The sequence below is a fragment of the Chenopodium quinoa genome, unplaced genomic scaffold (genome assembly GCF_001683475.1).
Source record: "Chenopodium quinoa cultivar QQ74 unplaced genomic scaffold, ASM168347v1, whole genome shotgun sequence".
Classification (NCBI taxonomy): domain Eukaryota; kingdom Viridiplantae; phylum Streptophyta; class Magnoliopsida; order Caryophyllales; family Amaranthaceae; genus Chenopodium; species Chenopodium quinoa.
The window spans coordinates 66,966-91,865 of NW_018744626.1; the positions used below are offsets into that span (position 1 = coordinate 66,966).

General features: G+C 34.9%; 5 protein-coding genes across 8 annotated transcripts; 2 read left to right on the forward strand and 3 right to left on the reverse strand.

Annotated features, from left to right (window-relative positions):
- Positions 1-235: 235 nt before the first annotated feature.
- Positions 236-2,414, reverse strand: LOC110700246 (F-box/LRR-repeat protein 12-like). The gene is made up of 2 exons (XM_021877753.1): positions 2,136-2,414; positions 236-1,727 (listed from the first exon to the last, which is right to left on the reverse strand). The coding sequence occupies exon 2, from the start codon at positions 1,594-1,596 to the stop codon at positions 382-384; it is 1,215 nt and encodes a 404-aa protein (XP_021733445.1). The 5' UTR covers positions 1,597-1,727; positions 2,136-2,414; the 3' UTR covers positions 236-381.
- Positions 2,415-3,278: 864 nt separating this feature from the next.
- Positions 3,279-6,860, forward strand: LOC110700247 (60S ribosomal protein L5-like). Its single transcript, XM_021877754.1, has 9 exons — positions 3,279-3,380; positions 3,987-4,056; positions 4,152-4,243; positions 4,782-4,908; positions 4,996-5,075; positions 5,306-5,422; positions 5,671-5,805; positions 6,203-6,372; positions 6,474-6,860. The coding sequence occupies exons 1-9, from the start codon at positions 3,378-3,380 to the stop codon at positions 6,586-6,588; spliced, it is 909 nt and encodes a 302-aa protein (XP_021733446.1). The 5' UTR covers positions 3,279-3,377; the 3' UTR covers positions 6,589-6,860.
- Positions 6,861-8,237: 1,377 nt separating this feature from the next.
- On the forward strand, positions 8,238-12,150 carry LOC110700248. 2 transcript variants are annotated; one of them, XR_002507176.1, is made up of 5 exons: positions 8,238-8,560; positions 9,436-9,832; positions 10,133-11,259; positions 11,351-11,620; positions 11,753-12,150. XR_002507176.1 is itself a non-coding variant. In XM_021877755.1 (4 exons), the coding sequence occupies exons 2-4, from the start codon at positions 9,487-9,489 to the stop codon at positions 11,432-11,434; spliced, it is 1,557 nt and encodes a 518-aa protein (XP_021733447.1). In that variant the 5' UTR covers positions 8,238-8,560; positions 9,436-9,486; the 3' UTR covers positions 11,435-12,150. The 2 variants fall into 2 exon arrangements, 1 of the variants encoding a protein (XP_021733447.1); XM_021877755.1 differs by having other exon boundaries at positions 11,351-12,150.
- A 508-nt stretch (positions 12,151-12,658) lies between these two features.
- On the reverse strand, positions 12,659-16,932 carry LOC110700250 (DNA-directed RNA polymerase III subunit RPC9-like). Of its 2 annotated transcripts, none has more exons than XM_021877757.1 (5): positions 16,267-16,932; positions 16,005-16,057; positions 15,739-15,893; positions 15,465-15,617; positions 12,659-13,193 (listed from the first exon to the last, which is right to left on the reverse strand). In XM_021877757.1, the coding sequence occupies exons 3-5, from the start codon at positions 15,766-15,768 to the stop codon at positions 12,930-12,932; spliced, it is 447 nt and encodes a 148-aa protein (XP_021733449.1). In that variant the 5' UTR covers positions 15,769-15,893; positions 16,005-16,057; positions 16,267-16,932; the 3' UTR covers positions 12,659-12,929. The 2 variants fall into 2 exon arrangements, with proteins under 2 accessions (XP_021733449.1, XP_021733448.1); XM_021877756.1 differs by having other exon boundaries at positions 15,739-15,856; positions 16,267-16,930.
- A 505-nt stretch (positions 16,933-17,437) lies between these two features.
- On the reverse strand, positions 17,438-24,478 carry LOC110700251 (ribonuclease 2-like). 2 transcript variants are annotated; one of them, XM_021877759.1, is made up of 9 exons: positions 24,112-24,474; positions 23,183-23,211; positions 23,010-23,083; positions 22,301-22,402; positions 22,112-22,115; positions 21,240-21,331; positions 20,902-21,063; positions 19,383-19,482; positions 17,438-17,875 (listed from the first exon to the last, which is right to left on the reverse strand). In XM_021877759.1, exons 1-9 carry the CDS (start codon positions 24,327-24,329, stop codon positions 17,835-17,837), a joined length of 822 nt encoding a protein of 273 aa, XP_021733451.1. In that variant the 5' UTR covers positions 24,330-24,474; the 3' UTR covers positions 17,438-17,834. The 2 variants fall into 2 exon arrangements, with proteins under 2 accessions (XP_021733451.1, XP_021733450.1); XM_021877758.1 differs by lacking the exon at positions 17,438-17,875 and adding an exon at positions 17,895-18,240 and having other exon boundaries at positions 24,112-24,478.
- Positions 24,479-24,900: the final 422 nt, after the last annotated feature.

A 24,900-nucleotide genomic window follows, 5' to 3' on the forward strand; every position in this document is an offset into this window, starting at 1 on the left:
TATTATCTTGGGGTGTAAAGAATCCATAAGGGGGGTGTTATGGACGAGATTTGATACTTGGTCATGGATAATACAACACATGACTTCGTTAATCAAGCTAGTTGACATTTACACAATGTGCACGCTTGTTGCATGGCCAAATGTGAACTTGTAGTAAAGAAATATTGAGATGTAGTGAGACTGTAAGAGATATTGTCCCAATTGTATGTTAGTAATTGACATGACCTCAAAATAATCAAATCAAGGAAAAATTTATGTATGCAGTATGTCTGTAACTCTGTATGTGTATACGTATCATATAAGTGTATAACAATAGCCAAAACTGATACAAATTCTTCAACGTTCGAAGCCAGGATGACCTACAGACTACAGTTACCAAAATTACTCCATGTAAATTCTTTGGTGCCACCAAAATTGCCATTTTGGACCAATTGTTAATATTTCTTCTTCTTTGATAGAATCACCTCTTGACAGCCTAAACAATTCAATTGCAAGTGTACTAATTTGAGGACACCCATTCATATACAAAACAGTGAGTTTCTTGCAACCATTCTTCAAGGCCTCTAATCCACGATCACATAGATTTCGACATCGATTTACATGCAGTCTTTCCAAATTGTGACAATTCAAGGCAATTGACTCCCACCCAGCAACTCTAATCTCATGGCACAATGCTAAATTCCACTCCACCAGTGATGGACACCCCTTTGCAATCAGTGCAACACCCTCATCCCTTATCATCCTACATAATCTCATATTCAAAACCCGAAGCATTTTTGCAAACCCTCCCCCAATTGCTGATAATCCATCTCCACGAATCGACCAGCTAAGATTTGAGATGTTTAGATACTCGAGACCACCCCCGCTCACCATACTTGCTATTCCTTCTGGCTCAAGCTTACAAGATTCAGCTTCCAAATAAGCCAATGTTTGGGAGCACCCATGAAATCCGACACCCTTTATGCCCCTACAGTTGCTGATTCTGATGCCATAAAGGTGTGCACAATTCTGAACAAGACCATTGATGCCATGATCGGTAATTCCCAAACAATACATAAGATTAACATCTTCCAAACCCAAACAAGACTTGGCCAAGTTTTTCAAACCCACATCAGTGATATTGCAACGATATAGACTAATATATATCAACAAAGGGCACCCACTTGCTACGAATGAAAGACCATTATCTGTGATCTCAAAACAACAATCCAAATGAAGGGCTCGTAAACTCGAACCAAAGCTTTGTAAAAGCTTAAGACCAGAATCTGGTAGCTCAGTACACCCGGATAAGGATAGTGAACGTAGGTAAGGGAAACGAGACAATGCCCTATGAAGGTCATGTTTATCAATCTTATGCGGTTTTCTTGAGAGCTGCCTAGTGTAGGTAATTGAGCAATCAAACTGTAAGGACTTTCGATTTCGATTCTGAATGTCTAGCCACCTAGTGCAGGTTAGTCCAAACACTTCTCGGTCACGTTCGTCACTAAGCCGTTTGAAGATGAAAACAAGGCAATCATCAGGGAGATCCATTATAGTAGTGGAATTATCACTTTGAGAATCATCAATTACATTAACACAATCATCAGGGAGATCCATATTCAATGTCAAACTATAACTCTCAGAATCCTCCGTTACACTTAACTTCAAACAAAATCAATTGAACCCAAAAAATGTTGCTACCAATCAATAAAATCAGAAAGGTTGCATCTCACAAAAGTCACAATAACCTACAATTAATCATACATTTTGGATTAAAATAAATCAGAATAAGGCCAATATCAGCTCTATTAAGAGAAGAAGCTATTAAATTTATCAAATTTCAGTGCCAAAAATCACAACAAAATTAAGCATTTTTTGTAGAATTTGACACAAAATTGAACACAGATGATCAAATTGAGAGTTCCCAAAATAAATTAAAAGCTGAAAATCAAGAAATTATTGGAATTATCTTGCAACAAAATTCTATCAAAAATGCAACTTCAGAACAACCCCATCAAAATGACTCACAAATTCTTTAAAGTCAATACTACAATGTGCAAGAAAACTGGAATAGAAGCATTTGAGAACTTAAAATCAGCATGATAAAATTGAAAATTGAAAAGATTACATCTTTTAAAGCAGTGATTAGGAAATACCAGATACAACGTCGTGAGCGAGGGAGTAGAGGATGTAAGCCTTTAGCCTGTACTGAAGCCTGCTGGTGAAGAAGAAAGAATGTAAGGAGGGTGTTTATTTGCCTTTTGCTACAACCGGACTAGAGGAGGGAGGATTTATGTGATCCAAAATAAAAAGGTTTTAAGAGCTTGGTTTTACGGGTCGTTATTTGTGATTATAAAACCGGTAACATTATTGGCGGTTTTAACTAATATAGTTACTCTAATACTATTAGAGGTTCTTTACGTAAAACCTCTAACACCTTGTGAAAGTTAAAGTAGAGTTTCTATGCATAAAACCTCTAATGGTATTAGCGATTCTGTATATAGAACCTCTATTGGTATTAGGCTATTATTGGTTCTATACTACCAAATTCTAACCCTAGGAATCAATCCCACGTGGACGGTATTGTGGGCAATAGTTTTTAAACCGACTTATATAGGAAAATAATTTGTATTTTAGCATTATTTAGGGAAATCACTCGGTTTAGTTCACATTATTTTCACTTGTTTGATTTAATTTGAATTTATTTGATCCATCTAATCTAATTTGACCAGAGTAAATGATCTAAGCATTTGAGACATTTATGCACAATATATATGAAATACATATATTTTTACACATTTAGTTCAAAAAATATGCACAAAAAATCCTTCTCATTTGACCCAAAATCATATATATATATGATTTTTTTTTTAAAAAAAAAAAAAAAAAAAAAACTAGTGAGTAGCTCGGGCATTGCACCGGGTTACTACTTTTATAGTTGTGCAATTGCTAATTCAAAGAGTATCTAACACTGTGTATGTAGTATGTGTCTTCAATACTTTATAGTATAACACTTCATATTATTTATTGTGTAAGATTAAAGCAGTCTAGATGGTTGAACAATAACCTCTCTTGCAAGTATTTAAAAATGACCGGAAAAAAAAAGTGGAGCAAGTATTTAAAAACGGAGGGAATAATTATGAAAACATGTCAACTAAAAAAAACGGATAAATGATTATACTGGCATTAATTTATCTTTGACATGCAATGGCCCTAATATAAAACAGCCCATCGATCCACTAAATTTCAAGGTGGGCTTACTAAATGAATGGATTGGGTTTAGGCCCAAATAAAAATGAAGTTTAGGGTTTAAAGTGGGTAGGTATATCAACACCTCCGTTTTCTGCTTCACTCCCTTTCTCTCTCTTTCGTCTCTCTCATTTTTCCAGCGCTCAACCATGGTAACCCTCTTCGTCCTCTCTTCTACCATCTACGTTCCATGTCAATTTTATTTTTCTTGATTGGTTTTTTCATGTTAATGCTACTTTCAATAATTAATCTGTTAATGCTGTTTAATCACTTATAAATTGCTTTTTAGAATATGAAAATGAACACTTTATGTTGCTTAATTACTTCTGAATTGGATTTTTGAACATTCCCATCTTAATTTCTATGAAGATTAAATCTTTTTTATATAGTTTTGTTAATGGAGCGTAGAATATATATTTTCTAAGTTTTCATTTTTGGGGGTCTTAAATTGTGTAAATTCATGAACCCATTTTTTTTGTAAAAAAAAAAAGACCCTACATTTCTTATGTTTGATTGATGCGCATTTTTGGTTTTTTTAGAAATCTGGCCATTGAATTTGATCAACGTGTAATAATTGTTATTATCTATATATAGTGAAGAGATGCACATTGCACAATGGAATTGCTTCATGATTGCAACTGGTTGATAATTTATGAGCTAAATTTGCTGGCTTTTTACAATGTAATTGATAAAGTAATAGGAAAATTAGATGTTTTTGCAATGAAATAAGTTGTGCTGATATTAATTGATTTGTACAGGCATTCGTGAAAGCTCAAAAGACAAGAGCTTACTTTAAGCGATTTCAAGTTAAATTCAAGAGAAGGCGTGGTATGTTGTTTGTTTGATGATTGTTTCGAGCATTTTGTTTTGTCGGTTGTGCTTCGGGTTATTGAGCTGTGTTCCATCTTCTGTGTGTTTTGCAGAGGGTAAGACTGATTATAGGGCCAGGAATCGCCTGATTAATCAGGACAAGAACAAGTACAATACTCCCAAGTATCGTTTCGTTGTGCGATTTGTATCCTTATCTTTCGAATTTTAAATCCAATTTGCCTGATTAAGCTTGTTGCTAATGTGCTTCTATCTTGACTATAGTTTAATTCTAATGCATGGCCTTTGAATGTTGTATGCACTCTCAACGAGTCATGGGACTAAACATTAGTCGCCTTTATTGATTTATCATGTTGGCCATGAACATGATTATTCGTTGATGTTAATTTTATTTGTGATTTATTTTATTACAATCTTCCAATCTTGGCTTAACTTTTTTTTTTGTTGAAGATCCTTGATCAATCAAAATCATAGGAGTAGGCTTTCTATAAGATCATTATATAATGGTTATTTGGTATTCTCAGAGTATGATTCTTGATTGGTGAAGTACTGGGAGCTAAATGTTTGACTAGATCTTAGGATGAAATTTTTCATTAGTTATCAATTTTGTTCAAAGGCCTTACTGTTCATTTTTTTTCACCTTACAGTGAGTTTTAATTGGGTGCATGTTTAGTTCTACTTTACTATTACTTAGTATATTTGAAGATCCTTAATTCTATTATTAGACAAACAAAGACATAATTGCACAAATCATTTCCGCTAGCATCACTGGTGACTCAGTTCTTGCTTCGGCGTATGCCCACGAGCTTCCTCAGTATGGACTCAAAGTTGGTCTCACAAACTATGCTGCAGGTTAGCTTATTCATTTATTTATTCATTGTTTATTGTTGTTAACTAATAAGTAGGATAAGTTTTTAACCTCACCTTTCATGACTTTAGCATACTGCACTGGCCTTCTTTTGGCTCGAAGGGTCTTGAAGATGCTTGAAATGGATCAAGAGTATGAAGGAAATGTTGAGGTATAGTTCATTTATTTATGAGAAATAGGCTGGGCTTTTGGATTTTTATTTTGATCCATGATTGCTTCCATCAGTATGTTTAGTTGCAGAAAAGTTTGGAAAAATTCTTATTCTGAAACACTTTTCAGAATATGTTATTTTTATATCATATATTTGGGACATCAGCAACAACTTTATTTATGTGTTTTATAAACTTAATATCTGATTCCAATGATGGCCTTTCTTTGCAGGCAACCGGGGAAGACTTCTCTGTTGAACCAGCAGAGACTAGGAGACCTTTCCGTGCTCTCCTTGATGTTGGTCTTATTCGAACTACTACTGGAAACCGTGTTTTTGGGGCACTGAAGGTATTGTGTTTGATTTTAGCTCTCTTTGCACACTGAGTAATTCATATATTTTCCAGACAATGATTTCGCATAAGACTTTCATATTGTTATGTATTGAATGATTGTGTCAAATTTATTTATGATGCCCAAATTAAATCCATTAACAGAAACAGTATACTTTATTAAAAATGAATTTGTTCAAGTTGTTTAAAGTGATTTAGAAGCATGCTCTTCAATTTTTCTCATCTTTAGTTTGGTCTTGTTGCCAGGGAGCCCTGGATGGAGGAATTGATATTCCTCACAGTGACAAGCGATTTGCTGGGTTTGGCAAGGATGGCAAGCAACTTGATGCTGATGTTCACCGCAAATATATCTATGGTGGTCACGTTGCTGGCTACATGAAGGTAAGTCTACAGTTTGTAGCTTGTTTGTTATACTACAGACCACTTTTTAATGTTTTTCATGATTCCTCTAAACTTTTGTTGCTTTGTTCCAACTCTGGTCTTTTTATGACTAATCATACACAATGAAAAAAAAAATATTGATAAAAAGTTTTCAAAGTTTGATTACTGAAATGCTCAGCATGGCTTTCCTCTCAGGGAGAGTGTTGAAAACTCGAAACAATGTGGTATTATAAATTTTAATTTCAATACAGTTGCCAATTTCTAAATGGTTGATTTATTATTACTTCATCTCTGTGTACGAAATGCATGAGAATTGAGAAGTAGATATCCTGAGTGAGTGAGTGCTTCAAATTTGTCGTATCCAAGCTGCTAAGTTTTGCACCATATATTTTTACAGACATTGATGGAAGATGAGCCTGAGAAGTACCAGTCACACTTCAGTGAATATATCAAGACAGGAATTGACGCAGATGGTCTTGAGGCATTGTACAAGAAGGTTCATTCTGCTATTAGGGCTGACCCTACAGCAAAGAAGTCTCAGAAGGAGGCTCCTAAAGCACACAAGAGGTGAGGACTTGAACGCTTGTAGTTCTTTTACGTTAGTAAGATTCAGAAAACTGCGTTGTTCTACTGGAGCTAATTTTGTTTAATTATGTTGTCTTGAACAGGTACAACCTGAAGAAATTGACTTACGAGCAGAGGAAGGCTAGTTTGATACAGAGGTTGAATGCTTTGAACTCGGCAGCTGGAGCTGATGACGATGAGGATTCAGATGACGAGTGAGGACAACTTGGTCATAGACATCTAGATTTTGTTACACCTTGAAGAAATTCAATTTTGTTAGTTGCTTTTACAGGTTGTGAAATATTTTTCTTACAATTGTGTTTTGATGTATGGTTTTGCTATGCCAAACGTTCAACTGTAGCTGGATCAATTTTAAGCTGCTACAACTATAGTTCTAAGCCTTCTATTTTCCTTTGTCTGTTTACGCTACATTAGCTATTGCGGAGTAAATGATTATGCTCATGAACTAATACACGAGCTTCAAAATTGAATGGTCAGAAGTTTATAAACGCAGGCTAGATTAACATCTGATGTTTATAAAATCCTGCTACTGGCCTACTACCTGTTGCAAGATATTCAGTCCTTGTTGAATTGGTGTCTTAGTCCTGTAAAAATGCCAATGTACACGGTAATGAAAGTTTGAAAGTCCATTATTTAAACTTTCATTCACTTTACTTTATACCTTTTGAAAAATGGTGATGGACCTTAATCAATTTTTAATGGATAATAAAAATGTGGTTAACACTTTGTTTGGATAGGAAGAAATGGAAGGAAAAGAAGAGAAGGGAAATGGAGGGGGACAAAATCTCTTGTTTGGGTAAAAGATTGGGGGAAGGAAGGAGAAGGAGAGGGAGGGATTCATTTTCCCTCTCTATTTAATAACCATAATCTCTCCAAAATTGGAGAGATTTGGAGGGAAATGGAGATCACCTCCCCCTCCCTTTCTTTTACCTTCCCTTCCTCCATTTTCCCTCCCCTTCTTTTCCTTCCTTCTTTGCTATCCAAACAAAGCGTAAGTGTTTTAAATATCCCTAATTTACTATGGACATTGACATAGGTTTTCTTTTACACATTTAATCTGAGTTCTTTGATAATTAGAGTAAAGCCAATGGTTGTCTATTTTGGATGGGCATGAAGAGAGAGAAAAATAAAAAATAAAAAGCTTAAAAAAAATGAAAAATTTGTACTTTTGGTGAGAAATGGTTCATGACCAGGTCATGGCCATGACCATTTATTAAGTGTGAGCATTTAGTGGTATTTCACCACTTGTTCAACAAAGAGAGGAGGTTTAGTTTTTTTTTTTGTTTTCAATTGATGAAGACTCACGTGGAAATGGAAGGAAAGGAGAATCAATGCCCACAAATTTGGAGAGCAACCAATGTGAGTGTATGGGCATGGAAGTTAGGCATAAATGAGGTGGAAGGGAGAGAAAGAAATAAAAAATATGATGACCACCATTAGCTTGGGCATCCATTGGTTACGCTCTTAACGAAACTAAAAGTTTGAAAAAAAAAACTAAATATTGTTGACCCCTTCACTCAATGAGAGCCTATTATGTACACCTGTGCACACCCGTGTCGTGTGTACCGTATACTCGGGGTCATTTACTCATTCAATCAACAAATGAGCAACACCGAGTGTACGGTACACCCGGATGTATATTACAAATTATACCACTCAATTGGCTATTTAGTTTACAATTTGGGTCATTTGGCAAGCCTGGCGGCTGGCCCTAAAGGTGATCATCAATGGCTCATTCCGCTAGCTCAATCTAACAAAGCAAATAAGTGCATATATTTAGATATTTAGGTAAAGCTTAAAAATATATTTTTAGTTTAAAGTTTGAATTCGACCTGAAAGAATAAATCATTTTGGTGACATTTTTACAAGTTTGGGTATGCTATTTCGAGATTAGGAGTTTTCGACCGGCAGGACAAAATTTGATTACACCTAGTCCTCAAAAATAATTATTTCACCAAAACCAAAAAACAAAAAAACATTAAAAATAAATAATGTGTTTACCACTTTACCATTAGAACACAAGCCAAAGAAGAAACAAGAAAGAGCGAAAGAGCACCCTTCTTCTTTTCCCACTATTTCCCCCAAGTTTAGAAATTGAAGACCAAATTGAGAAGAAATGATCTAGGGCAAGTTCAAACTCTTCCAGAAATCGTAATCACTTACTCGCTAGGTATTAATCTTTCTCTTAGTATTTTCTTTCCAAATTATTTTTGGTTAATTTTTACATTGGCTTGCATAGCTCAAATCAAATTTCTAATTTATTTTTGAGTTTTTGTTTGAATTCTTGATTAATATGGGATTCTACTTATACTCATGATTATACTGTCTTCATATTCATCTTCTGTAGTACGAAATTTTTTGTATTTGTTGATTTTGTTCAACTCTATTTATTCGATTTTTGGATTTGAATCTTTTGGTATGCAAGAAATTATACTTAGTATCTAACAGTTAGGTTAATATACACTGTTCTCCATTGCTGATTTAAGTTCGGGCTTCTTGGAACTTTCAAATTTAGACTGTCACGGTTTTGGAAAATGTAACAAACTTCAGAACAACCCAAAATAGTATATGTGGCTATTAATTCCGTATGGAACGAATTATTTCTTTACCATGGTAGTTTAACTCATTTCCTCATTGATGTTATTGAACAAATTATTCCAATTATGCGACTGTTAATTCCGTATGGAACAAATTTCCGAACAACCCAAACTAGTATATGCGCCAATTGATGTTATTGATCCATCCATGAGAATTAAATCCTTAGTCCAAGCTGAAAACTTAAAGCATTGCTAATTTGCTACCATTGTTTTACTGATTTTAATTTGAGGGGAGGTGTTACTTAAATCTGTGTATGATGTTTTAGTATATTATTTCTGCCAAGAAACTTCCCACTAGTACTATTTGGAAGAAAATTTACTTCAAAATTTTGTTTATACCATAATCAAGCTTATTACTTAATACGTCTGGGAACAATTTAATAATTATCATGACCGAGCATCCTACAACATGTCAACATATGAGTGATTGTGTGCATTCTTGTTGCAGATGATAAAAGAGGTGTAATTCATATCAAAATTATAGGCAGCTTTATTGTGCATGATGATTGAACTCTTTTTATCGAAACCTATTTGGGGTGATGACAAGAATTCTGATACCGCTGACCTAAGAATGCCCCTCTACAACGAGTTGGAAAAGATCTTATGGGGACTTATTACCTCTGAAGGCCGATCAGAGGCTAGATTGTGGCTTTGTGAGGCTATTTCTAACATAAGTTCAATCACCCCACCCGAACAGCGTGACCTATTTATGAGGTTGTTGAAATCCAAGCCTCGTAAGTGGGATATTGCTTCTCAAGTCTTTCAAATGCTCTTTGAGAGGAGACCACAGAAAGCTGGGATAATTTTGGCTAAGAAATGTCACAGGCTTGAAAAGTTCTTTGAAGGTAAGCTAGTTTTGTTGCTTGTACTTTATGCTATTGCTTAAAGTACTTGTTTTTAGATCAGTAATTTCTATGTGATATGATTTTACTGTTACTGTGTAGTAGACTAGTAGTTACCTACTTATTATAGCTCCTTCATCCGGTTTCCATAGTTTTCATGCCGCAATTTATTGCTATTATCAATGCTTTACTTCTATTTTTATTTTTATTTTATAAATGAGGCAAAGTGAGCTGTTTCTGGAAGTCTTTGCTGTTAAACTCTACAGAAGTTTCTGACTGTGGCATGATATTTGATCAATGCAGGAAATCCAAAACGAATCTTGCAATGGTTTTCAACTTTTTCTTTGGTGGGTGATTCGGCACATGGTAAGGGTGCAAAGTCACTGGCACAGTTTGCCTTTGTAAACAGGGACATATGTTGGGAAGAGCTTGAATGGAAAGGAAAACATGGTCAGTCACCAGCAGTTGTTGCAACAAAACCTCACTATTTTCTTGATTTGGATGTTCAACGCACAGTGGAGAATTTTATAGAAAATGTACCTGAGTTCTGGTCGTCAGAGGAATTTTCAGAGTCTTTAAAAGATGGTGAAATATTATCAGTTGATACTAAGTTCTTTATAGATTACTTCCTCGATTTAATGTATGAAGATAATCTGAAAGAAGTTTGGGAAGTTGTTGGCCAGTTTTTTATGGATGAATCTTTTTCTTACCTTTGTAAACATCTTCTAATCATTCTTGATGAGCGGGACCTATCTTCATTATTTCTGATGCTTCACGATCTTCTTACTAGAAGAAAGAGACCACTGAATTTTGATAACACATCTTATTGGTTAGAGATTGTGATATGTAAGTGCGGTGACCAAGTATCTATCGACCAGTTATTTCTGTTGAATGCATTGTTTAATAAAGGGAGGCTACTTCTGCGGTTGGTACATATTGAAGGGACTGAGGAGATGGCTAGAATTAGTGATCTAGCTTTAGAGATCTGTACAAATACAAGTGAAGCCAAGAGTTTGGCCCTGATTTCCAAGGGACAATTAAACTCAAAGACTATAGAATTGATGAAATGGCTTGGCCTTCTTTCATGGAGCCTTCTTTACAGGTTGTCTAAGGAAGGTCATACTTCTGAATCCTGGAAAGCACTGTTTGTCAGTAATAACATTGGCTTTCGCAAATCTGGTATATATGGCATGGAACGTGATGGAAATTCAGACGAGAATGAACTGGACTTTGGTGATGAATCTACAACTAATGCTAAACATAAAAGGAGGCAAAAGAAAAGAAAGAAAAGGAGAAGGAACCGAGATTGTGATAAATTAAGTGATGATGATTTGCTTGACCTTGACGATTCAAATGATAAATTCAGTATCCAGTCTAGTTCTATAAGCTGGTTGCTTTCTACTGATGGCTATTCATCTTCTTGGAGCTTGGTATGATTTTTATTATTTTTTGTTGGTCTATTAATTTCTGATAATTTTATTTATCAGGCATGATAATGTTATTGATCTGGTGGTTTTTCAGGTTGATTTACCAGAACATTTATCAAAACATTGTTTGAGACAATGGATGGAGCAGATTTATGATGATTGGAGTGATACCACCTAATTTGTTTCTGCAAATCTTTGTTCCTTAGAAATTTGTGAATTTCACAAAATATACGGATTTGGATAAGGATGGTACGGCTCTACAGGGTCTATCACCATCTACTTGTGTATTACTGAAAATTGGTATGCGGGATGCAGGCAAGAACAGTTCAATAAAGCACACATCTTTTTAGATCTAGCTACTTCTGTAATATTCTCAGAAAACTCTGATTTTTCACTTTCTTTCCTTTCCTCATTATTTCTCTCCTCCTTTATCCAGTCTTTTTTTATTGTTGAATGCTGCTCACAGTTTTGTGGTGGTTTCTTCTCACTTCCTCAGGTATCATTCACCAAAATTCTACTGGATTCTAAACAAGTGTGATACTACTGATGCCGTGTTGTCCTTGTAAATGAAGTTTTGGCAGAGTGAATTTTCCCTGATATACTCATATATTGCTTAAAAAAAGTTTGGTCATTTCTTCTGTGATGTGAATAGCATGGGCTAGGGATGGTTAGAAAGATGTTTGAAATTTTGTAGCTTAGATTTTCAGTTTTTGACCGAGGAACAAGCCTCTGGCATTGTAAAAGTATGGCTATTTGAAGCTGTAAAACTATATGCCATTTAACCAGTGAATACTTTTTGCAAAGAGAGTAGCATAAGAGGTTATGCAAGTATAAGTGTTGGACTTGTTAGTTAGGCTGAAAGTAGGCCATTTGAGTTAACTTTTTTTTTGTTTTCTCAGCATGTTCATTGTTAGATTTGACTATTATTTAGTGTCAAAGATCGAATTTTGAGATAAATGTGCCATGCTGATAATACTGTTGAAGACCTAGCCATCTAGGCATTACAGACTTACAGAAAAATCAACTTGCCCACTAGTGCAGAAACATCCTTGATTCCTTGGAAGCTCCATTGTCATAATGCTGGTTGTGGCAGCACCTGAACCATTAGCTCGGCAGCTCCTCACAATCTCATTGAACGTATCATCATCCCAATTGCACTGTTCCAATGTATCTATAAAGCAAAATAGGAAATACCCTTCTGGGATAATAATGACAGAATGGAACTCGGAAATGCAACAAAGAAACAGGATAGGCATCATCTAAAATTGATACTGCAGATTTTGTTGCTATCTGCATAAAAACTAAAAATGCTTCTGAAGGACCTCGGAAAGGAATGTTTTGATGCCATTCTATTCCCTTTTACTTGATAAAATCTATAACTTGTATCGTGCAACCTTGTGGGTATGACTGTATGAACATAGCCAATGGCATTAATACATTGATTGAAACTACAGTAGAAGACAAGGATAGAAGGGACTGTTCAGTGTGTAACCAAAGGACTAACAAGAAAACACATTGGCACTTACCTAATGACACAAGAAACTGGCTTAAAGACTGTTGTGTCAAGAAAAGTATTTCATTATGTATGCATTCTGATCCAATCTTAACCTAGAAAGTGGTTAACTAACAATTCAAAAAAATCTGCACAAATTCATCTAAGCATCTAGGAAAGGTCAGCTGTCGTCCATCTCTTCTTCTCCGTTATCACCATCAGACACCTGTTTATTATCCTCGGCAGCCACCTGTGCAGTATTATTCTCATCAGTCATTTGTGCAATAGTATTCTCATCAGTCGCTTGTGCACCATTATCCTCAGCAGTTCCCTCCTCATTCGTATTTTTCTGGTCCGGACGAGGTGGCAGCACTTGAACTATCAGCTCTGCCATCTCATCCAACGTATCATCATTCCAATTACGCTGTTCCAATGCCTCAATGATCTATAAATAAAGAGGGAAGGAAACTTATGGTAAGAATGCAACTCAGAAATGCATCAAAGAAACAACACAAGCACTGCCTGGATGAAACAGACAGCAGAAAAAAGAAGAAAATTTTGAAAAAAAGACTTTCAAGGTGAAGCCATAGAAGTTACATAATATGAAATACTACAAACTAAAGGCATCTGCATTAAACATCACAAACTTGATCAGTAATCAACAAAAGGGATATTAAGAAGCCATTCTAATGATTCTATTCCAGTTACTTGAAGATATCTTGCTCAGAAAAGTCAGAATCCACCTCTTCAATAAGGAAATGAATTTTCCACTCTATTCGGAGAGCTTGTTTAAAGCTCTTACTGTCTAACATCTTGCAGCCAGCACAGCTAGCAAGGGCTAATCTGGTAGAAGGAGTAGATGGTCTTCAAAATCACCTTAAACTCAGATCTAACCAGAAACATTTATGCAAGGTTTTTCTCTCCCCACCCCACCTATGTGTTCTAGGCCATAAGCATAGACTTAACCAACTTGTAAACCTGTGACTGGCGTCACAACTAAATTGCCCACCATTAATCTATTAAAAAAATAATAATAAGTTGCAGCTAGAACAGAGGCTTGCTATGATTAATGTCGAAGTCAATGACATAATACCATAGTAACCAGGAGGTTCCCTCAAGAGTAAACCATCTTTATTTAGTTGCATTTGTGAATGAACTACAATCCAGTCATCTTTTTGTACTTGTAAGAAGATGACATGCAGATTGGTTTCCAAGTTCTACATTATCTTTCTAAATCTTCCTCCTTGGTTTCTTTTCAAACTCAAAACCAAGCCAAATACTTAAGGATTTTTGAATTAACATAAGCCATAGATTTTCTTAGTGTTGGATTGAGGGGTGCCATGAATTATCTTCATGAGCTAAAGTCCAAGATCATTATCTATTGCGAGGTGCAGGATTCTAGGATGAAGATGAGAGGTTGTTGAATAAGCTCAGTGGGAAGGAAAGTCGAGCAATGAAAGAAATAATAAAAAATCAGTCTTCATACAATTCATCCTCGCCATGATAACACGTGAAAAAGCTGAAATCCAGCTCATATGGAGCCTCGAAGAAACTATAGGCTCCACAACTGAACTAAACTTCACACATTGACATTCATGGAAGTAACTTACACTGCAGTTGGCGGTCGGAGAGAATCAAGTAAAGCTTGTTTCTCATAGCATAGAGCTAAAGTTGGACCAGGATACATCTACCACTAGGTTCATTTTCAATAGAGATAAGGGAAAGAAAATAAAAAGCTGGGAGAAAGAGAAATCAAATTTAAATTTGACTTGATGAGTTGTTAAGCCCAGCAAAAAAATAAATGTATCAAAAACTTGAATTGAGGAATAGCTAACTTATCTGTAGTTCTTTACCTCGTGAAAATAACAACTAAAGAGGTCTCTGTGAAGCATAAATCATAGACTCTAGAGAGAATCGGGACCAGTCCACCTCACTCTCTAAGACACTTTGAACTTTTAAGTATAAATCATCAAAGGACATACAAATGCCAAAACCTCATGAATTAGTCTTCCCTCATTCATCAACAGCTCATTTGAAAAGAGCAATTACTCTTGTTCCAGGCACATTCAGTAATTTCTCCTAGTTAAATTCGAAAAGAGAAATTATTGTTATGGGTACATTCAGTGAAATATAAATATCTTCCATTAGTGCCCATTATAAGTCTTCCTCCTTTAATTCATCAACAGTTCATCTGAATGGGAACGAGTCAGGGTTTGCAGTGTACGTGAATATTTAACAGTAAATTATAAGAATACAAAACATCATTTTGTTTGAGGTCTATCGTTAGATGACTAAGAACTCGCATCTAGGAGCTTACTTTTCAATATCTTAGAAAGTGAAATTTAGGGAATGCTTATCCTACAGCTAATACTTGCTAATGACTCTATCCTAAATCTAAGCATTTATTAGAATATGTAAAATTTACTGCAAAATACACGACCTATTAATATCAAGGATTCAAGGTTGCATAAAATAAAACCTAACATAAAGAGGCCATGGCAATATGAAAACAGTTCGGAGCGCATGCAACCTTATCAGCCTATTATCAGGTAAATAACATCAACTAAAAATCACCAACATTTACCGATTGCAAACACTCATTTACAGAGTAATAGCCGAGCAAAGGACATGGAAGAATTATGCAAAAACAATTACAACCATATGATGTAGAAGATTTAAAGACAAAATTGAGAAAAGATATTCAAAAGAATAGTACCGGAGCCAATTCGACTGCAGAAGAGGGGCGATTGTTAATGATGCTGATCAGCTCAGCTTTAGGTAGCTGATACTCTTTAAATTTCTCTATAAGATCATTGATACTTTCTCTAGTCTGATCACAAGCAGCACTCTCAAGCAAATAATCATAAACCTAATCACAAATTGTAAAAACAAACATCAACTGTAGGTATAATTGTCTCCATATCACGAAATCAAAAACACGGCATTCAGCTTAAAAAAAAAAAGGAAACGAACAAAGCTAAAGTATCAACCTTGAATTCAGACGATTTTAACAAACCCATGGCCCGGGTAGGATCCTTGGCAGCCCCTCTCGAATGTAATAAATCGAGTACTTCGAAATTAGTAAGAATGCCAGCATTGATCTTTAAGCTGCAACCATTTTCATACCAAGTAGTAATTATAATTACTACGTCCGTTTCAAATTATTTGCAACGATTTGACACTTTATACGCATAAAAATAAACCAAATTTAAGATTTAGAATAAATGAATGACTAATTAAGAGTGAGAAAATGTACATTTTCATGTGAGCTCAATTGAAGAAAACCGCAATTACAGAAACTTATTGCTTCTGCACATGTACCAAATACAATTCAATACAATATAAGCGCAAATTTCACATGAAAAATTAAACCAACAACTAGAATAGTATAATTGAACACCCCCCCCCCCCCAAAAAAAAAAAAAAAAAAAAAAAAAAAAAAAAAAATCGAAAGTTTGATTGAGAGAGCTTGCTAATGTAAAGATCAACAAAAAATAAATTCAAAAACGATTAATTACCTCGCGAATGATTGGGTTCAATTTCTGAGAAGTTTGATTATGCCCCCTAATCTTGTTTTCAATTTTTCTGATTTTTGAGTTAGGGTTTAAGGGTTTTACTAGTGGAGGGGAGATAGGAGTGATTTTGAGTCCTGGCTTTGTTTTTTTGTGTTTTAGGACCTGTTTTCATATACTAAACTCAGCTAAAGTTTAGCTAAGTTGAGCTTAATTGAAAATAAACGTATGAGAACAGAGCCTAATAGTCGTACGGAGAGAATCGATCCCTTGATCTCCTGAAATCGGGAATTACCGAATGAAGCTCTAACCATGGACCTTCAAATTATTTTTTTTTTTTTTTTGAATGCTCTACCCGGTTCACCCTGCGGCTAATCCTGAATCGGAGAACAGGTCTGGATGATTAGGTTCCAGTCTCCTCCCAATTGTAGTTGCGGGGGATCGAACAGGTCCTCCTACCAAGTGTAGTCCCAATCACCACTACACCAACCGTCAATTGGTTGGACCGTCAAATTACGACAATCTTTTAATCGCGCTGTTATGAGTTTATGATATCTAATACTGAGTACGAAGTAAAACCGATTTTACTAGTTTAATTTGCTACTCTATATTATACAGTAATTAATTAAATAAAAAAAAAAAAAAAGTTTGCCCCAATTAATCACAGTAATAAGCAAGTTTGCTTATCAGGTGGCAATTTTGAAAATATATCAACAATTTCATCCAATCACTATCAACGATAGAACCCATAATAATGAAAAAGTTGTTGATTAATTTACAAAAATGTTTGTTTATCACTTAGAGAAACTTGTATTTTCTTATAAATACTTGGTATGTAGTTTTTGGTTTTGCCACTTTAGTAGTAGCGATTTCACTTGGCATATCACTAATTGATACAGCACTTTTTAATTATATGTAGATAGTAGTTTAGATAATAAGTTTCATTCGGAATTTTCGATACAGAATTGTTAATTAGTATTTGAATATAATCAAAATAACCTAAGGCTTCGTTTGTTTTGATTGTATGCATTTTTCAAGGAAATCATTTTTCAAAGATAACTATATTCAATGGAAAACAAGATTGTGAAAAGAGATTCCTATGTTTATTTGATTATTATAGGAAAAATAATAGAGAAATAGAGATCTGAAAGTAAAAGGAAAGGGAGAATAGAGGAGAGAAAACAGAGAAGTGAGGACTAAGAGGAAAAGAGCTTCGCATCAATATTTTGTACAGCATTTTCTTGTAAAAGTAGACTAAATGAATGTGTTACAACAAGAGCCATTGACATTATTTCAGGCCACACAGATAACATATTTGTATGGTGATAAACTAATAATTGTCAAGAATAGTGATCGTATGCAAAGTACTGAACGTGTGAACAGACTGCAGCATGACTCTGATAACTGGCAAGAACAACAAGGATAAATCTTGCCCTGTATGAGAACTTCCGCTACGCGAAGTAATATGATATCCGATGGATGATTGCAGGACTTGGCTGATGAATTTGGATGCTAGAGGGATCAGTCCCAGCACTTAAGTGATAACCCAACTGCATCTGGCAGAGCCTTCCGTATCAAATTGCAATTGACTTATAAGCTCCAGCATTTCCTAGCCCTGTTCAATGACAAATGAAGCTTTTTAGCAGAAAACCAGAGCCACCTCACAATCAACTAAAAACTAAGGTATCAATGGCATATTGTACATAGAAGTATAGAACCCAACATGGAACAACACCACAAGTTAAAATCATAAACTTGATTGAAATAATAGTCATCAACAACCAGATCTTCCAATTTTAAAAACTTCTGTTAAAAATTTCGAATTCCTTGTATCTGTCTAGACAAAATTTGAGTTGCTACTTCATTGATTTGACATAGCAGACGACTATAAAAATCATGGGATACATATCTACTATAAGCTGATTATGATGAATATCAAAACAAGGATCCAACTTCTGCGTTCCACTGTAATTACTTGGCCTGCAGTATATGCAAACATCACGGACTAAATTGTCAGTAATGAAGTCCAGAAGAAGATTTTGATATTCAAAACACTTGATGTTAGCATGGAACTTGGAACAACTGCACATGCATGATACAACCGAGTTTATTGATATCAAACTTTGTTTGAGGAAGTGAGTTGGCATATGCAAAAACATATGAATGAATCAACTAACAGAGATTCAGAATGAGGAATCCTTAACATTCTCTGTCAATCTAAGATGCTAATTTAACATTGAATTGAAGAACTGTTAGCTCATTAGTCATGATTATGTGTTGTTCTTTCACATCCATCCACTTAACAGCTATACTCCATCAGTTTACTAATAGGCAAGAAGATTTTACTCTTGTCAGAATACATACTTGTGCGAAATTATGTTCATATTTGATTGGTACACAGGTTTAAGTTATAACTTGTGGGGAGGGGATTAACCTGTCACATATAAATCAACCCAACACATGTACCCAAAATAAGCTCAGAACAATAATGGTTATAGTTTCAGTGACATGGCTACAGAAATAGAGCTGCTTGTTTTGCTTGGCAATCAGCTCTCTGTGTCCTACTAAATAGCTAGTCAAACAATTCTAGATTAATCAATTCAGCATACCAATGATAGGCCAAGGTTCCAGAAAATATGGACTGATTTGCTTAAAGTCTGTAATTTAAAGGATATCATTCAAAAGATTAGTAATGGAATAAAGGGAGATCTATTTGAAAGTAAATTACCATGAAGGGAAAATAATCATGCCTCAGGAGTCAAAGGTCAGAGTACCACATTTTTAAGTTCAATATTGATTAACAAAGATAGATGATAAGCCTTTAACACTAACATGGGTAGGAAAGAGGAGGAGTATAGTGCAAAACACAAAGCCATACTAAAACTCATCATGTCTTATTTGCAAGTGGCCCCCCGCCAAGAATGAGGTAAGTTAATGAGTCATATTGTGCTATCTTACCCCCAACAAAGGCAGCTTCTACATAATCTCGAATTAAAAAGGCAGCAAACTAAGCTACTTAACAAGCAATAAAAGTTTAATGAGAGAGTTCAGTTAGTCCACATGACAATACAATTGGAAATACACCAATACATAATATACAACAATATATATGAAGAGCTTACCTGAAGAATCATAAGTTGGTAAGCTGACATACTTTGGACATGAGTGTTTTGAATAATCCACCTTTTGTTTGATTCTAATGTCAGTTGCACAAGCTCGAGGCTGTATGTCATCAAAAGTTTAAACCCTTGTAGTTAGAACTGGATGAAAGAGATTGATAACATCATTATATTAATACTTGTCACGTGAGGCACATCACTTAATTATACTTTTATGACATCATTATATTAATATGACATTATTATAGTCAATCACATCACATCATTATACTTATATGACATCATTATATTTCATGAATTTTCGAAATAAGAGTCAAAACTCATTCTTGGTACTTTATAGACATCTTTATAGGTGTCTTATGGTTTCAAACCACCTGTTATGACCCCAAGAGTCACCCCACGCATTCAGTTTATTTTTTGAAAAAATATCAAAAATTGACCCGAAATCATATTATAGCCTTCAATTTTGGATAATTTTTTACCTTTTTTGGACCCACAAACAAAAATTGCAGAGATGCTTACCATGGACCCTAATACACCCTGGGAGTCTATTTGGGTGGGTAACACCATCCAATATGCCTTTAAACGGACAATTTACCATTTTACAACTTGCACCGATTTCATACACTCAAGCCTACCACGGACATTTATGACAATATATAATGATCATATATGGTTCCAAACGACGTATTATGACCCCGGAACGTATCACCTATTATCTCAAGACTTTCCGACACCGAGTCTCGAAGCCTCCAAAATTGCTCAAAAAGAGTGGATAATAGTCTTCAATTTTGGCAATTTTCTACTTTTTTTGGGCCCGAGAAATAAAAATTGCCGAGATGTTTACCATGGACCATAATACCATCCCAATTGGGTGGTTTTTGACACCGGGTCCTGACACCTCCTACATTGCTCTGATTTCGTGTATTATATAGTGTTTGAAAAGGCGCTGATGCGCTAGGCGTTAGAGGTCGTGTGCTTTTTATGGTCGGGGGGAGGCACTTCAATGAGGCGTAGCTAAGGCGCACAGAGGCACGCCTAGACGCACAAAATGTTTTTTTTTCAGAATTTTTTTATTTCTTATTATATGCGCCTCACTTCAATGAGGCGCGCCTTAGGCGCAAGGTACTCCAAAACGCCTTGGTGCGCCTTGAGCCTTTTTATACATTGGTATTATAGCCTTCAAATTTGGCTTCCATATATCATTTTTTCACCCGGTACTTCCATGGGCTCCCAAAGGGCCTTGAAAGTCATAAATATACAGAGATTTACATACAATAACTTGAGAAGGCAGAAAATTATTGGAAACTTCAATTAAATAGGCACTTTAGTAAAATTTCTCTACCAATCTTCTAAGAACTATGGCCAATATTGTTTCCTTCACCACAGTATAAAAAGGAACATAAAATTTTAGAATCAAAAGTCTAGGAAAATTGTGCATGAACACAACTTTTCACATGTAGCAGATTGATATGAGACAGCTATAGAGGTTTGAAGTAGGAATACAATAATCAGAACTAACCTTGAAATCCTTATAGAAACACAAATAAAGTTCCTTTACAGCACCACCTGAGCAAGCTACTGAAGGTGATAAGTGGAAAGCATTTTCAATAGCAGAAATTATGCCACCAAGCGGATATTTTTCGGTATTTGAAGGCACATATCCGGCTTCAAACAGAACTTGCTGCAATTGTGCATCAAAATCTATTAGTGAGTAAATTAATAGGCTAAAAACTTGAATTAGCAGAAAAGAAATACCATTTAGAATAAGGAAATTTTGAATGGATTTTCAGTACAGCATATGTAATTTAAGGGACAGGAAATCTCTCAATACTTGAATATATTTTCTAAAGCACTCACCGTGACATTATATTTGAAGTAGACGCTGAGTCCTGTCAGGAAATAATTATACTCATCTCGTATCACTGGAGAAGAGCAAGTCCCGTGCTTTTCTGAGATACATACCACAACAAATAAAGGAGTAAAAGTAAAATGTTAGGTTAACAAGTTAATTTAAATTTCAAAGATTACAAGCTAAGACATTAATCACATGTCCTCATGATTTAAATATGTTAACACAAAGGTACCTGGTCATAGTTTATAAACCATACTAGACCATTACCCATGTGCTTCTCCAGCCTCCAACAAGGCTTGCCTATGGATTAAAGGGACCTATATCTACATAAAATTATGCCTATCATTACAAAGTGAGTTTTTTTTTATAAAGCCTAGGGTGGAAAGGGATTAACCTGGATCTTCATGATAACAAGTAAAAGACCTTTTCACAAAATAATTGCTATAATCCATTGTAGTCCAAAGAGACAGAACATGATTTTGTTTAAGTATGATTCCTATATTTGATCCAGTACTAAACAACATTTAGAACCCAAGTGGATATTCTGACTAAGCCCATGTCAGCATTAAAATCGATTCTCTCCATTAAGACTCTTGCTTGTTGAGGTAATTGCAGCAAAATCAGAGATTTTAAGGACGAGCATCAAGTATCAGTGTATCACCACATTTGATGATTGCATTACTTCTAATACACAAGAAAGACGGATAACTTACATGTCTACCTTGAACCCAAGAAACTTTTTGGACTCTTCACAAGGAAAAACTAATAAATCTCTCTATTCAGCATAACTCCAACTTACTAGTTATTCGTCCAAAAAAAATGTAAAATCTCTTACACAAATTGGAGTAAGAATTAATGAGAAGGCAAAGATGCTTACCCCACTGACATGTTGATCATTCCAAACAGGCACCACAAGGATACAAAAGAGAGGCACAGTTAGAAACATAATAAAAATATATATATATATATATATATATATATATATATATATATATATATATATATATATATATATATATAAATACAAGCAAGTTCATGATATTAGTAATGGATTCGTAATAACCACCTCATGTCCCCAAAAGGAGCCTTTATGTCCATAACATGATGATGGTGAGCCACAGCTTAGAGTTGGCCAATACTCATCCAATGCGTTGCGCAATGTTGATATCTAGAACCCAGAAAATATAGGAAAGAGTCATGTAAGAAAATATCTTTGTCCATTTCATTTTAGAAACATAGAATGCATATTTATAATTTTTAACACCATGTAAATAATGCATGCCAGGCTTGCCAGAATCATGTACCAAAAAAGAAGGCAGCAATTTAAGCTGTGCATGCATCCATCTTAGAATTTATGATGGTACCTACAGCAATACCACCATAGCACAATGTATACATACTTGAGTACACATGAGTAAATTACAACTTATATGAGTTATATCTGTTACTTTCTTTTCTGGAGGGTTTTTCCTAGAATTTGATTGAAAGTAGATTCCCAGCTACATTCGAAACAATTGTGAATTGCAATACAACATATCACCTGTAACTTGGCTACTTCCTTCGCATACAACTTAGGTGAGAAGTAGATACATAGAGGAAGAAAGACGCTTCATGACAACAATCAATTCGACAAGTAACATAAGAGTCTAAACAAGATGCACTTCAATTTCATGTTGCCATAAAAAATGATCAGAAAGATCTACCAAGCAGAAGGTTTTAGAAACTCATTATAAGAAACTGAACAGCCGTGACGATCATATCTGAAGATAATATACCTCATTCTCGTCAAACTCAGACTTGGTGCAGCAAGAAGGCCAGCTTCCATCATTGTAGTCAGCCCAAAGGCCATCTGCAGGTTGCACAGATTTAAGCATATTTTATCCATAAATAATATACAGAGTATATAATTAGAATTAATGAAGATTTTATGGTATTGCAGTAAACTTACGGATTGTGAAGTGTTTGGGAGCACCGGAACTGAAAGAAAAGAAATACAAAAACAGTTTGTCAATTTATAAACTTCACAAAATGGAATCAATTAAACGTTTTTAAAAACAATTTAACAGCTCTTAAAATCCTAAAACTCCCAGGCATTGTTTCATGTATTAAACTTGATACTCCCACTTCATCCATCACTTAAGGCTACAAGTCCACAACAAATAAGCTATTGCATTGTAAACTGCTGCATCAATTTACGTGCCAAGAGAGCTACTACGTATTAATTACCGGTCATCTTCAAGATGCAAGCTAATCCTATATTAACCCTAATTCCTTCAATATGCAAACAAAATATAAACTATACTCTAATCTATGCTCGTAGTCGTATTAGACACATATGGATTATTCTCCAAAATAACGATAACTCTTAGTACATTTCTCGTTGTATATCAACTACAATCACAAGCTCGATCAACAATTCTACATGATTGAATAGAATGCACTTTAATCATCCGAAAAATACATTGTCTCGAATCCAAAAATTCCCCTAATTCACCTAAAATTTGCTTAACTCACCTGCACTTATTAGACTTGATTGGAATTATAATCTAATTTAAAATTATTGCACTTATTATGAAGAAGCCTACAATTAAGCGTAACTTTGAAATAAATTCCAAAAAAAAAATAAAAAAAATTGAAGAAATAAATTCCTAAATTAATAGCACTAGTATTTGTGTGAAATATAATTAATGCTTACAAATTAGCCTTGAGATTGCGTATATCAAAACTGTTTATTAAATGATCAATAACATAAAATTAACATTACTCTAATTAATTCAATAATTAAACCAAATTCGAACACAATCAAGTAGCAACAAATAATCATTAACAAAAATTTAAAAAAATAAATCAAAAATTAGAAAAGGAGAGAATAATTACTTTCGGCAACATCCATTCTTTTGGCAACATTTATGAGTGTTACGGCAGTAGGTACCCGGCCATTGAAGAGCTAACTTGAAGTAATCGAACTCTCTTTGATTACTGCTGCTAATTAGGAGGCTGTCATCGCCATTGACGAAGCTTGCGGAAGAAGCAGCTACGAAGACGACAAAGGGAAGAAGAGAAAGAATAACAATGGCGGACGAAGAGGAAGCCATTGCTCGTTGACGGAGAAGGAAATGGTGTTGTTGGTAACTCTTGCACGCAATAAAGGAAGGTTGATGTTGGTTGATTTTATAGGAAGGTGTCCATTATTTCATTATTTGATTCCATGTGTTGTCGTGCAGTTGGTGGTACGTTTGAAATGAAATCGTGGATATTCGGGAGTTATTTAGATTCTTCATAGCTAGATGCCCCTTTTAATTACGGACTAAATCACTAATGTTAATTAATCGTGTTATGTTGCGTGAATAATCATGAATTGTAATTCGAGCTAAACTTATTTGTGAGGATGATTGGACCTTACTAAACATATTGAACATGCCTACATGCCTAACACTTATTACGGAGTATCAGATTGGACAGTACGGAGTACTAAACTTATTTGTGAGGGTGATTATAACATATCCGTGTGGTTATAGATATATGTGAATTGAAATTTTATGAAGAATTATTTTTCCATGTATATAAATTGAGGTGAAAAATGTGAGTTAAGGTAATAATTGGGGACTAAAGTTTTATACTTTTCATCTTTAGGATCCGAACTTTTTTCCTTCACCGTTTGGGACC

What these genes read in the sequence shown, in the direction of transcription:
- LOC110700247 (XM_021877754.1), top strand. An exon ending in TAAATTCAAGAGAAGGCGTG is followed by an intron (nt 4,057 to 4,151) that starts GTATGTTGTTTG and finishes TGTGTTTTGCAG; the next exon opens with AGGGTAAGACTGATTATAGG. An exon ending in ATCGTTTCGTTGTGCGATTT is followed by an intron (nt 4,244 to 4,781) that starts GTATCCTTATCT and finishes TTCTATTATTAG; the next exon opens with ACAAACAAAGACATAATTGC.
- LOC110700251 (XM_021877758.1), bottom strand. Translation starts at nt 24,329, where the DNA reads ATGGCTTCCTCTTCGTCCGCCATTGTTATTCTTTCTCTTCTTCCCTTT. An exon ending in AAGAATGGATGTTGCCGAAA is followed by an intron (nt 23,212 to 24,111) that starts GTAATTATTCTC and finishes CTTTTCTTTCAG; the next exon opens with TTCCGGTGCTCCCAAACACT. An exon ending in TCCCAAACACTTCACAATCC is followed by an intron (nt 23,084 to 23,182) that starts GTAAGTTTACTG and finishes TGCAACCTGCAG; the next exon opens with ATGGCCTTTGGGCTGACTAC.
- LOC110700250 (XM_021877756.1), bottom strand. An exon ending in TAAAATCGTCTGAATTCAAG is followed by an intron (nt 15,618 to 15,738) that starts GTTGATACTTTA and finishes ATTTGTGATTAG; the next exon opens with GTTTATGATTATTTGCTTGA. An exon ending in CTGCAGTCGAATTGGCTCCG is followed by an intron (nt 13,194 to 15,464) that starts GTACTATTCTTT and finishes CTTTATTTATAG; the next exon opens with ATCATTGAGGCATTGGAACA.
- LOC110700248 (XM_021877755.1), top strand. Translation starts at nt 9,487, where the DNA reads ATGATGATTGAACTCTTTTTATCGAAACCTATTTGGGGTGATGACAAG. An exon ending in GCTTGAAAAGTTCTTTGAAG is followed by an intron (nt 9,833 to 10,132) that starts GTAAGCTAGTTT and finishes TGATCAATGCAG; the next exon opens with GAAATCCAAAACGAATCTTG. An exon ending in ATTCATCTTCTTGGAGCTTG is followed by an intron (nt 11,260 to 11,350) that starts GTATGATTTTTA and finishes GTGGTTTTTCAG; the next exon opens with GTTGATTTACCAGAACATTT.
- LOC110700246 (XM_021877753.1), bottom strand. Translation starts at nt 1,596, where the DNA reads ATGGATCTCCCTGATGATTGTGTTAATGTAATTGATGATTCTCAAAGT.